At 40.1% G+C, this 12584-nt stretch overlaps 1 protein-coding gene across 1 annotated transcript in view; it reads left to right on the top strand.

Moving 5' to 3' along the window:
- The window catches only part of CDH13 (cadherin 13), a 433078-nt gene that overhangs the window by 290839 nt on the left and 129655 nt on the right, over positions 1 to 12584 (top strand). Inside the window, exon 7 of the mRNA XM_072422511.1 lies at positions 9930 to 10108. Within this exon, the coding sequence (XP_072278612.1) occupies positions 9930 to 10108 (179 nt within the window). The remainder of the gene's footprint in view (positions 1 to 9929; positions 10109 to 12584) is intronic.

Here is a 12584-nt window from a genome sequence, read left to right as displayed (position 1 = left end):
TTTGCAGGGAACAGAGAACAAAAAGATTATAATTTTCCTTCCAGGACACTTCATACTTTATTCAATTCTTTTTTTTTTTATCCAAAAAGTACCATCAGAACTAGCCTGGACATAAGTATTTGAAGGATGGTTTTACAGCTATATATTAAAGCCAGTTATGAAGATGAAAAAAATAAAACAGCATCTATTTTGGAGATAGGTGTCATAATGTCATATAGAATGATTGTTGCTGAATGGGATCATTCATATAGACCTGTACTGAAAGCCAATGGTCTGCAAGCTTCCAGAAACAATGTTGACCTTGGTTATCAATAACTACTTTATCAATAGTCTTTTTGGGAACTACAATACTGATTACAGCCTTTTTGGAAACCTCCGATGCTCTTTCAGCAGATCCTCACCTTCCTGGCAGTAGGTGTTGGTGCCATTCTTGACTGGTCGGGTTCTTTTTAAGGAAGGTCCATGTCTTCTTATTTTTCCCTTTTTTCATAGCAATGGCTAGCTAATAATTATGATTCTGTCCATGCTTTGGGTTTCCCCTAATTGATGGCTTCATTTGAGGTCCACCAGCCCTAACTGACTGATGTCTACTGGCCTTGATTTCACCTATGTTTCCTGGGTATGATTCTTATTTCTCTAGACTTTACATCAGCCTATGGTAACTCTGACAAATAACCTCTAACTATATTTGATCACTACACTTGATAAGTTACCATGATGTACCACTTGTCCTGACCATTGTTCATCATCTTTCACCAAATCCTAACTAGCTGCTGGCTCCTGGAAAAGCTGTCCCAGGGACTTCCCTCAAATACTGGCCACCGAACAGGACCCAACTATATGTAAGCCCTGATGAGAGTCATGTATGCCCAGAGCCTTCATCTTCCAAGAATATTCTAGGAGGCTCAAAGTTCTTTTGGCCATCCCAGAAAATGTGAATTTTTCCTGACATTTATTTTATCATCATAGTGAACTATGTATTTTGTTGCAATCCTGTTGGCGTTGAAACTTAGTTGATGCCTACAGTACTAGGAACAAAGTTTGGTTAAAACAGTGTGTTGGAACTGTTGGTAAAAGACTGGCTGGGAAGACTGTGTTGGACATGTTGGAAGACTTCATGGGAACCATTATGGGGAGAAATGTTTTCACTAGGATTTTCATACTGGATGAAAGCTACCATATTAGAACAAGACAAATATTTGGACGATACTATTAGCTGGATTTATTAAAGCTCTCCTGGAGAGAATGATCTAGCAATTCCGAGATGAATCTGGTCCAGGTTTTGTTAATCTTCCAATTAATAGCAAATGATTTTTAAGAATCCATTACAGATTTGCTGGATCACCCAGGTTCTCCCATGACAGTCTATCTTCTCCAGTGTTGGAGAGCAGTTCGTATATTGGAAAGAGCTTGTCTAAATTCTTTATTTAAAGTGTATTTTGGTTGACAGCTGCTGCATAATTAACTTCTGCCATGTCTGAAATAAGTCTTTTCGTCTTGATAGACAGTGAGGATTCTGGAAGCAGATACTGGTTTTCCATTGTGTAAGTTGACTGTTGTAGGCAAATAGCATATTGGAAAAAAAGATTGGTGTCTCATGGGTGTTAAAGTTTTCTGCTTTGCTATGTTTATTATTTGAATAATCCCAAAAATAAGTGTCAGATTTTAGACTTTATTGTACACGCTTTATAATTTATGCTTTTCCTGTGGACAAGGTGTTATAATAATAAAGTAGATCTGACAGCATAATATGCAAATAGATCAAACAAAGCACCTATATTTTTTTCCAGTGGATGTTTTACTTCCATCGTTAAGGAGCATGGAAAATAAGATATTGACCTATATTTAAGCTTTAGCGCTCCTTAATTTCCCTTAACATGAAAGACAGAGCATTAAGCTGTTGCACACTTTGATCAATCTGCAACCTTTATCTTGAAGGTTTCTAAGCTAGCTAAAACCAGGAATGTAGAAATATTTGCACTACAAAAAATTATTCCTAATGGGGGAAAAACTTCAATATACTTTTTTCTGGTCCAAAATAATGTTACTAAAGAAGAACTTTAGTTTTTTCTTTGGATATAATATGGAAAGGTTAGAACTTGGTCAATTTTAACTGCTGTTGCAGAAATGGATAAAGAAAACTTTATCCCAAATTTTCCTATCCCATGGTTGTCCTAAATTACCCTTATTTGGGACTGATTTCTAAATCCATGCCTTGCATTATTGTAGAAGATCACAAGTTTCTTTATCCAGAAGCTCTAGGTCCTTTGTGGCTCCAATGGAGTAACAGTAGTTGACCAATTGTATTGGAAAAAAGTCATCTAAAATTTGTGGTCAGTGGAATGAATAAGCCCTTACAGTGCTGGCTACAATACCACCTTGCTCGGCAACTAAAAACATCATTAGAGTCATTCAAATGGCTCTCCCAAATCGTCTTGGCCACAGAACTTTTCAGTCATCATCAAATGGGAGGTAAGCCAGCCACCTTTCGAGGAACCCCTAGCAATGTATGGGGGAACCCTGAATAAACACTGTTTTGAGAATAGAGATAAATATGGAGAACAGGCATCTGCTGATTGGATACATTTAGAACCAAATCTACCAGCTAAGGAAAGTGCCTGTGTAACAATCTTCAGCCGAAAAACCTGTAATAAACCAATTTTATTGTTCTTTTTCCATGTTTAAAGCTATAAACCCCCTATTTCTGTGCAAAAGTTTACTAAAGTCTGGAAGCCTATATTTCTGCCTACCTGTTGTTCTGGTGGCCGGTGCCACATGGTAAAGGAAATGTGGGGAACTCATCCAAATGAGGGCAAAACATAACACTGGCTTACATTCTATTTTGTTAAACGAAAAACATCCCACTGAGTTTTTTTTTATATATCACTCCCATATGATTCCTCTTTTAACTCATTATAAAGGAAAGAAACCTTATTTAAAGAAAGTCTCCTGGACAGGAGAGGTCTACTGGGCTACAAAGTGGTGCTGTGATTTAGAAGTTATTTGAGTTTTATTTGTGCAGAAACAATTATCTCACAAATAAAGCCATAATAACTATAAAAGGTGTTCGGTCTATGCAATGTATCACTCTCATGACCTCTGACAACAACTGTAGAACATAATAGAAAAAAAGATGCAGCATGTATAATTGCTATATTAGGCTTTTCATAATTATTTTTTGTAATCTAATTAATAATAATGAAATTTAATTTCCATCTGCAGCCAGCTATTATTTTAAACTGTCTACCAAATTCTAATTTCCTGCTCATGTTATTGGCTGATTGCAGTCTTTTCTTTTAATATAAAACTGAGAGTGATCATGTAACTAAATCAAGCAGACCTTTCTACTTAACAACCAGGAAGAAATAAGTGATCACAATGGATGTGTTCCATGAAACTATAGCAGGTATGGATCTGCAATAGGGTTGCTGAAATTCTTGCAATTTATGGAAGTGGTCTGGAAAGAGTATGTTCCAAACAAAAGTATGGCTCCACTTTTACTATAGTAAACAGACTCTGCTCTTCGGCACAATGCCAGAGTTTAAGTGCCAACCTCTAACCTGCTTATATTCATATTCTTCTTTGGTAAAGCTTTGTGGAGCTGGTGTTGGAGCATACACAAAAATAATGAAGTTGTTCTAAATCCTAAGTGACCCTGTTTGGACTTGGTTTCTATATCCATGCCTGGCATCGTTGTAGAGGATCCCAAACTTCTTTATCCAGAAGTTTAAGGTACTTGGTGGTTACCAATGGAATAACTGGTGGAGAACTTTGGAGAAGGTTGATGTAAATGGGAATTTATGGAAGTGAGCTGGAAAGAGTTTGTTCCAAACAAAAGTATGGCTCAACTTTTTCTATAGTAAACAGACTGTGCTCTTCAGCACAGTGCCAGAGTTTAAGTGTCAACCTCTAACCTGCTTATATTCACATTCTTCTTTGGTAAAGCTTTGTGGAGCCGGTGTTGGACCATACACGTGGTTAATGAAGTTGTTCTAAATCCTAAGTGGCCCTGTTTGGACTTGGTTTCTATATCCATGCCTGGCATCGTTGTAGAGGATCCCAAACTTCTTTATCCAGAAGTTTAAAGTATTTGGTGGCTCTAATGCAATAACTGGTGGAGAACCATGGAGAAGGTTAATGTAAGTGGGACAGGTAAACAGAATAACTGTCACACCTGGTCCCTTTATGGAACGCAGATGCCAAATGTGTAGAGTAAGATATAAGACAGGGCCCTACCCATATTATTTAGCATCCTTGATAGAAAAAAGAGCACCAACAACTTTAAATTAGGCATAATTAGCTGGTATATCATAAACGAGCGACATATACATCTGTCGGGTGTTAGTAATTGAAATCTGTTCCTTTTCCTAACGTTCCTTGAAAGAGCAAGTATTCCTGTTTTTACTTTTCCAGTAAATACAGCGCACTGCACCGAAAAGAAAATATTATCTATCGCTTATTTATCCCTCGTCTACGGCTCAAAACATGCTGACTTTTTAATGCAGCAGATGTCTTTATAAAGAGGACATCTGTTGCCTGCTAGAGATTGGAATTATTAGTACGAAACACTCTCACCTTTAAATGGATGCGGCAGTTGCACAGAACTTGGGAACAGAAAGATGATGGCAATGTTTTTCTTGACTGCCTCTTTTTAATCAGTGCTCTGGTAGATCAATGTTCGGCAGGGTAGAACGTTCCTATTTGTTGGTAGGAGCACATTCCCCTCAGAAGGTCAATGGGATTGTGGTCTCCAGAGGCTTGTGTACTGCTGCCGCTGGAGGTGAGTGAGATGATGGCCCTTGTAGGGGAGCCCACTGCTGCCTCTAGAGGTCAGCCAGATGATGGCCCCTGGAAGGAAGCATAATACTGTCTCTGGTGGTCTGTAGAATGATGGTCCCCTGGTATAATGTGTATTGCTGCCTCTGGAGGTCAGTGAGATGATGGTCCTTGGAGGGGAGCCCACTGCTGCCTCTAGAGGTCAGCCAGATGATGGCCCCTGGAAGGAAGCATAATACTGTCTCTGGTGGTCTGTAGAATGATGGCCCCCTGGTACAATGTGTACTGCTGCCCCTGGAGGTCAGTGAGATGATGGCCCTTGTAGGGGAGCGTACTGCTGCCTCTAGAGGTCAGCCAGATGATGGCCCCTGGAAGGAAGCATACTAATGTCTCTGGTGCTCTGTAGAATGATGGTCCCCTGGTATAATGTGTACTGCTGCCTCTGGAGGTCAGTGAAATGATGGTCCTTGGAGGGTTATATACTGCCCCCCGGAGGTCAGCGGGATAATGTCCCTTGCAGGAATATGTCCTGGTGCCTCTTGAGGTCATTGGGATGATGACCCCTGGAAGGAATTTGGACTGCTGCCTCTGGGGATTAGCCTGATAACTATGCCCTAGAAGGATGCATACAGCTGTCTCTGGTGGTCTGCAGGATAATGGCCTCCCGGTAGGATGTGTACAGCTGTCTCTGGAGGTAAGTGAGATTATTGCCCTTGGAAGAATGTGTACTGCTGCCTCTTGAGGTCAGTGAGATAATTGCCCTTGGAGGGATGTGTACTTCTGCTTCTGGAGGTCAGTGAAATTATAACCCCTGGAGGGATGTGTACTGCTGTCTTTGGAGGTCAGTGAGATAATTGCCCTTGGAGGAATGAGTACTTCTACCTCTGGAGGCCAGTGAGATTATAACCCCTGGGGGGATGTGTACTGCTGCCTGTGGAGATCAGCTAGATGATGGCCCTTGGAAAGAAGCATTCCACTGTTTGTGTTGGTTAGCAGGATGATGACCCCTGGTTGGATATCTACAGCTGCCTTTGGAGGTCAACAGGATGAAGGCCCATGAAGGGATGCACACTGCTGTCTCTACTTTCCAAAGAACATTTATATAAAATAGAAGTCTAAAAATATTTTTACTTTACTTTATCACTTTTTGATAATTTGCCATCATCTTTTGGTTTGTCATGCAATAAGTTAAAAGAATGACTAGATGTAAAGGGATAAGACCTTAATGGACCCAACTTTTACCAATTATTCTTTTCCTTGTAAATAAAGGGTTTTTGAAATTTCCCAAACTTCTGATTCTTTAACACTCTATCCCGTACTAAAGAAAAAGGTTTTTGTTTTTGATAAACACTTTTATTTCTGCAAATGCAGATTTTCAAGATCAGAATTCAACAAAAGGGTTAGGTCATTGCAGGGTTTGTCAACCAGTGTAGTGAAGCTGCCTCTCATATGTTTCCCCACCTGGAAACTTTGCCTAAAACAGGGAGGGGATACAAAATTTCTATTGAGAATGTATTGAATGTTTTTTATAGTTCTGGTTTTAACATTTGGGCCAGGGGGTAGGTATATAGTGTTATATTGTAGTCACTATTCTTCTTAGCTGTGTTCTAGGTTAAAGATGAATTGAATATTGTATATAGGGAAGGTAGATCTGGAGATAGGCTTTAGGGTGTTTCTGTACCTGTGTACGGAACTGAGAATAATTATTCTTTATGTGACCTAAATGCATCAGAAACACAATACAAACATTTCACATGTGACACACTCAGCCTAATCACAATTACTTTCAATATTCAAGTACATTTATCTATTATTTTCTTTAGTGGCTTGAAAGATTAAAGTTGATGCCAATGTGGTTGCCATGAGCAAGGGCCTGGTGTTTTCTTTGATCCAAATTCTAAACATCCTTTGTATGCCGTCCGTTTCATTTTCAGTTCACTTTCATCTCTGTTTTTCCATTTCTCTGCACCAACTGCACTCCAACTCTTCCGGACTGAATGACAAAAAGGGTTTAGGTTCTCGGGAGACGAAGAATCAATATTCTTACACTGGTAGCAATATCATCAAGCAGGGGAGGTGTGAATTGCAGAGCATGGCTGATCATGTCACTGCAGTAATACAAACATCAGAGGTGAGACTGAAAGTCACGAACGTGTTGCAGAATGTTGGCAAGGAATACCCGGCACTGGTATGCAAATAGGACCTTATTCTAAGTCCATATGCACCCATAGGGAAATGTTGTTATTGGGATTTTCTCACAACTGCTCTTTAGAGAGAAGATATTGCCTATCAGTGTATGGCGACCAAGGACGTCCGACAAAATGACACCCAATAACCAGAAGAATTTGACAGTGGAATGCATGCTTGGTTTTATTTAATTGGTGGACTTGTATTATTATGTTAGATGCCCTTAGGTGCCATTTATGGAACTTCTATAGTTTTTTCTATTTTTAGCCTTTCTTTTCCATTGTGCCTTAAGCCCTACATTTTGTTGAGATGCCTGTGATACTAACATTGCAATAATAAAGAGGATGGACAAAAGGTTTACTGTAGTTATATGATACATGTACCAGCAGAGGTACAGGCCCATATCAATGGAGGCCGGTAAAGTGCTATGCACAAAAGTTCTAGCTCCAAAACCTACCAGCATCAGATTTTTGGCTGTCAGAGCAATTCTCTTCTTTCTTATAGGCCTCCTCCAAAGATAATGGTACATCATTGAGGTGCTTATCAGTTTCACCTCTTGCCGTCCGGTCATCTTTATGTTACAATGACTCCAGAGTGCAGCAGTAATTACCCCGAGATCAAAGGGGGTCATCGGCACAGCAGATTCTTCCATTTGTAATGAAAGACGGAATGAGTGGAAGCAGGGAACAACGGGAGCCTTATTCAAAGCCCTACATGAGGTTAATGCAATGCTCTGTGCAAATGTACACTTGCATATTAATCAGGCTTGTTAAATAAATGCGTCCTATCTGTGTATACTGCACACACTGTGAGCCGGGCCTGTAATCACTCTGAAAATAAACTTATAATTAAGATGCCTCTTCATGGTCAAATAACCTTAATAAAACTCTATTATCCTGCAGGAAAGAGCACACTGGGCGCCAGTGTTAGATGTAAATCTGGCAGCCGTGATCTGACGTGACTTTCTGAGACATCCTGCCAACATGTTGGCACTGCAGATTTTTGTTCTTTTAGATCTTTTTCTTATTTTCTCAGAATTCTGTGTACTAGTTAGATTAGCAGATGGCTAGAGTGGCTAGAGTTTTCTACAATGGTGGATCTTTAATAGAAAGTTTTGTTATATGATTTTTTGCTCTCCATATCATTTGCACAATGGTAAGTGGCTTTGTAAGACGGTTTTTTCTTGGGGCTCTTTTTGAACAAAATGGGTTTGAAGTATCCTTACATGTGCAACATTGTAAAGTGCAACTGAAGGTTGGGCAGAACCTGTTCCTTCACCACCACCACACCTAACTTGAACTACTAGACATTTCCATTCCCTTTCATACATCCTCTCATTCCCTTTACCTACTCCGTCTTCTTCCGTTAAATAAATGCGTCCTATCTGTGTATACTGCACACACTGTGAGCCGGGCCTGTAATCACTCTGAAAATAAACTTATAATTAAGATGCCTCTTCATGGTCAAATAACCTTAATAAAACTCTATTATCCTGCAGGAAAGAGCACACTGGGCGCCAGTGTTAGATGTAAATATGGCCGCCGTGATCTGACGTGACTTTCTGAGGCATGTTGGCACTGCAGATTTTTGTTCTTTTAGATCTTTTTCTTATTTTCTCAGAATTCTGTGTCCTAGTTAGATGGAAATGTGTGAAATATGATTAAGATCTGGTAAAGGGAAATTACAACTAAAGTTGGATTGGGAACTTGAGCCCATCTGAGGGAGTGGGAAGGAAGGCCCACCGGCACCAGTAGCTTTTATGGCACAATTTTTGTGAGGCAACAGGAGCCCACCAGAGAACCAGATGGTTGTCTTATAACACCCTGTGTGGCACAAAAAAATGGTATTATTGGGTATAATATTGAAGCTGGTCAATGTTCTTTTCTATTTCTCTGAGTCCATCCAACCCTGACTTTAGAACTGTTTGGTGTGTGAATAGGTACTCACCTTGATTCCGGATTTCAAAAAGCCTAGGTGGCATTAGATGGCTTTTTGCTGCATCATTGGTTAACGTGACACTCAAAATCACAGGAGATACCCCAAACCATTGCAAGAGTTCATTCTCTTGAGATTTTGAGTGCCTAAGTGACAAATGTTGAGGTCACCCACTACACACAAAAGTCAGTAATTTGTGTTTAAAGCTGCGTACACACTTCCAATTTTTGTCGTTGGAAAGGATCTTTCACGATCCTTTCCAACGACAAGGGAGTGCACGATGCATGAACGATGCTGTACATACAGCACCGTTCATGCTCTATGGAGAGGGGAGGGGGGGAGCGACGGAGCGGCACCCTGCTGCGCGCTCTCCCCTTCCCTTTCATTAGGATCGGCTGTCGTCCATCGTCCGTGGATCCGGCAGGTCGGTCGTCCGGACGATGGACGACACCGACTGTACACACGGCAGATTTTCGCCTGATAATTGGTCAGATAAAAATCTGACATGTGTACGTAGCTTAACTTTTTGGTGAAACTTTTTCCAAAATTCAATTTACAGCTTATTTGCTTGGCAAGTGAGGGGTTTGGCAGGAAGGTGAACGTTCCATTTGTATTAAAGGTTTGCCATAACACCCCTCCTGTTCTAGGGGGGCAGGGTTGCTCCTTCATAAATACATCTGAGCATTGCTCCACTAGGGCAGGAAATGTGTTACTGCCGGGATCCCCAAGTAAAAATTCAAAGGAAATAAAAGCAGCCACCACCTGTAAGCACTGGTAATCTGCATTTTTTTACAAATATGCTTTTAGGTTTAGATACTCTTTAGAAAATACTGTATTTTTGTGAATGTTTTCTTAAGAAGAACACAAATAATTATAGACTTTTATATCCAAGCAAAGTCTGTCATCACCTGCAATATTTAAGTTTTCTTTTTCTCTCTTTTTTTCTAATGTGAATTCACACTTTGCAATAAAAATAGAAAACATTCACAGCCCCGCTAACCTGCTTGCACATTTATTTTTCTCATCCTCAGGTACCACAGTAATGAACATGTTGGCGTTTGATGCAGATGACCCAACAACCGACAATGCCGTCCTGCGCTACAATATCCTCAAGCAAACACCCGACCAGCCGTCGCCTAACATGTTCTTCATCGACCCTGAAAAGGGCGACATTGTCACGGTGGTGTCTCCAGCGCTGCTAGACCGAGAAGTAAGTACTGGCTTCCTCAATAGAAAGAATTGCTGGATGTGATTTCTTTTTCGGAGCGGTAAAGATGGAGTGGCTCACATAATTTATTTGGTGTGAGTAACTGATAGCATAATTGCATTAATTAAGATCTGCATTAAGATAAATTTGCAAGTCGGCATCTGACAGCAAGCGCAAAATGACAACAGGTCTGGAGATGTATTAGATTTAGAAAAAAAAGCACAACGCTTTGTCTCTGCCTGCATCATGGAAGGAGAGAAATTGTCTAAAAGAATCAGCACTCTATATGGGGCATTTGTGGTATCAGATCCTGCCCTGGCTTACCAATTGCTACTCATTAAAGCCATCAATGTGATCCAGGCAGCCAATTAAACCATTTGATGATCTATTAATTGGCAGAAAAAATGAATATTTTTATTTGCAGTCTCCTCTGTGAGCCCCTTTGCAGTTGATTTTATCCTTTTGAGTTGCACTTGGGTCTACAGGACTGCTATTGGGTGCGGTTCATAGATACAATTCCATAGGTTGACTGTTATGGGGGCTGGGGCAAATATTAGCATTTTTATTATTATTATTATTATTAGTAATAAACAGGATTTATATAGCGCCAACATATTATGCAACGCTGTACATTAAATAAGTGTTGCAATTGACAGACAGATACAGACAGTGACACAGGAGGAGGAGAGGACCCTACCCCGAAGAGCTTACAATCTAGGAGGTGGGCGAAGTCTCACACAATTGGAGGGGAGATATGTTGTGGTGGGTAGCATTGAGGTAGACTTGCACAATCACCATTGATGGAGTTAAGGCAAAGGTTATATTCTTCTTAAAAATGTTATCAAACCATGACTAATTCCGACATTCTTGCATTGCACTGCCAAGATATGACTGGACTTTGTTTGGTGAGGTCAGCTGATTGACCATCGCTAATCTGGACAACTAAATTTGGTAACTGGAGTCAATGAATGCAGACACATTTCTTGAGTTGCTGGAAAATTTTACTTTGAGTATTCAGAACAGTCCTTAAAATATTATTCTTAGCATGGCGCCATTTGACTGCGTATTGGGAAATGATATTTGGTTGCCGAACCGGAGTGGAGATACTTCACCATTGGATCTATAGCCAGTGGTAAATGATGGACATTATGCAGCTATCCAGTTCAGACTTGTGATCCCAGGGCCTGAAAGAGGGAAGTATTTTAGCACCAAATTTATTTAGCAGCTCTTATATATAATATGAATTAATGCAGGGAGCTGCAGAGGAAGCCATTGCTGGAATAGGTGAAAATATGTGACAATAACCAATTGCCATTAGGAGCACCCACCTTTTCCCAAGTGCACCAATGGATGATGGTAAGCTTTCTCTGGTGGACTTCCTATGCCCACAGATATCTGTCCTAGAAAAAAAGGCTACTTTATGAAGTCAAAGCTTCTGGTCCTTCAATGTCTTGACCATTAACAGTGGTGCCATGGATTGCCCTTGGACTGTAGCAACTCACCAGTCCCAGCAGTCAGCAGTGTTTAGATTTACCTGTTTATAGCACAAAGTTTACAAGTTAGGAGATGTTTTCTCCTGATTTTTTACAATTGTTTGTGAGCCTTATTTGAATTGAGCAGACATGATCAGAACAAGTTCTAAGAGTTATGTGAGCTCTAGTTATGGGTTCCCTGGTTTCAAGCAGTGAGATCATCGGGTCAAATATTGGTCTGCTGTCTTCGAAAATGTGATAGCCTTTACTTTAGATATTGAGAGCATAGCCCTTCTGTAAGGATACTGCCATGGTCTGGTCACTTTGATTCTCGTGGCAGCCCAGATATAGTTATTTTGTAATGTTTTGACATTTCAATTGGTGGCATAGTGCCAATATTGTGGAGTGGTAATTCTGTTGATATAATCTGCCCATATTGTTCAGTCATGGATGCATTCTGCTTTATGAAGAGTGACAAACTGTACTGAAGCATGTTTATGTTTTATATCTCTGACAATCAGTTATATAGATGTCAGTTTTAGGTGTCCATGAAAAGCAAATTGTATTAGGTAAAGGTATTTCCTAGACATGAAAGTTTTTAATAACAGTTGTATAGCAGTAATGTGCTGGGTTAGCCAGGAATAATACAAAGGTAGAAAAAGCGGAAAAGTTTGGACCATCACACCTATTTGAACTTGCTGGACATCCTATTCCAAAGTCATGGGCATTCATATTAGGATCATCCTGGGATAACTGTCCACAAAATCTTGAAGTGTGTCTGTGCAAATGCGTGCCCATTCAGCCAAAAAAAGCATTTGTGAAGTTGAACATTCATTTTAGAAGAGAAGACTATACGTCAATTGCCATTCTAATTCATCACAAAGGTGTACGGTTGGGTTGAGGTCAGAGTGCAGGCTACTCAAATTTTTCACACCAAGGTGAAACTTATAAAGAAGTCAAAAGCTCTCAATTGTCAGAGCAGTCTAGAGCTGCTAAATAAGGAAGGA

The sequence above is a fragment of the Pyxicephalus adspersus genome, chromosome 9 (assembly GCF_032062135.1).
Source record: "Pyxicephalus adspersus chromosome 9, UCB_Pads_2.0, whole genome shotgun sequence".
Lineage (NCBI taxonomy): Eukaryota > Metazoa > Chordata > Amphibia > Anura > Pyxicephalidae > Pyxicephalus > Pyxicephalus adspersus.
Note: the sequence above shows the minus strand (reverse complement) of the source record. Positions and strands in the feature narration are given on the sequence as shown.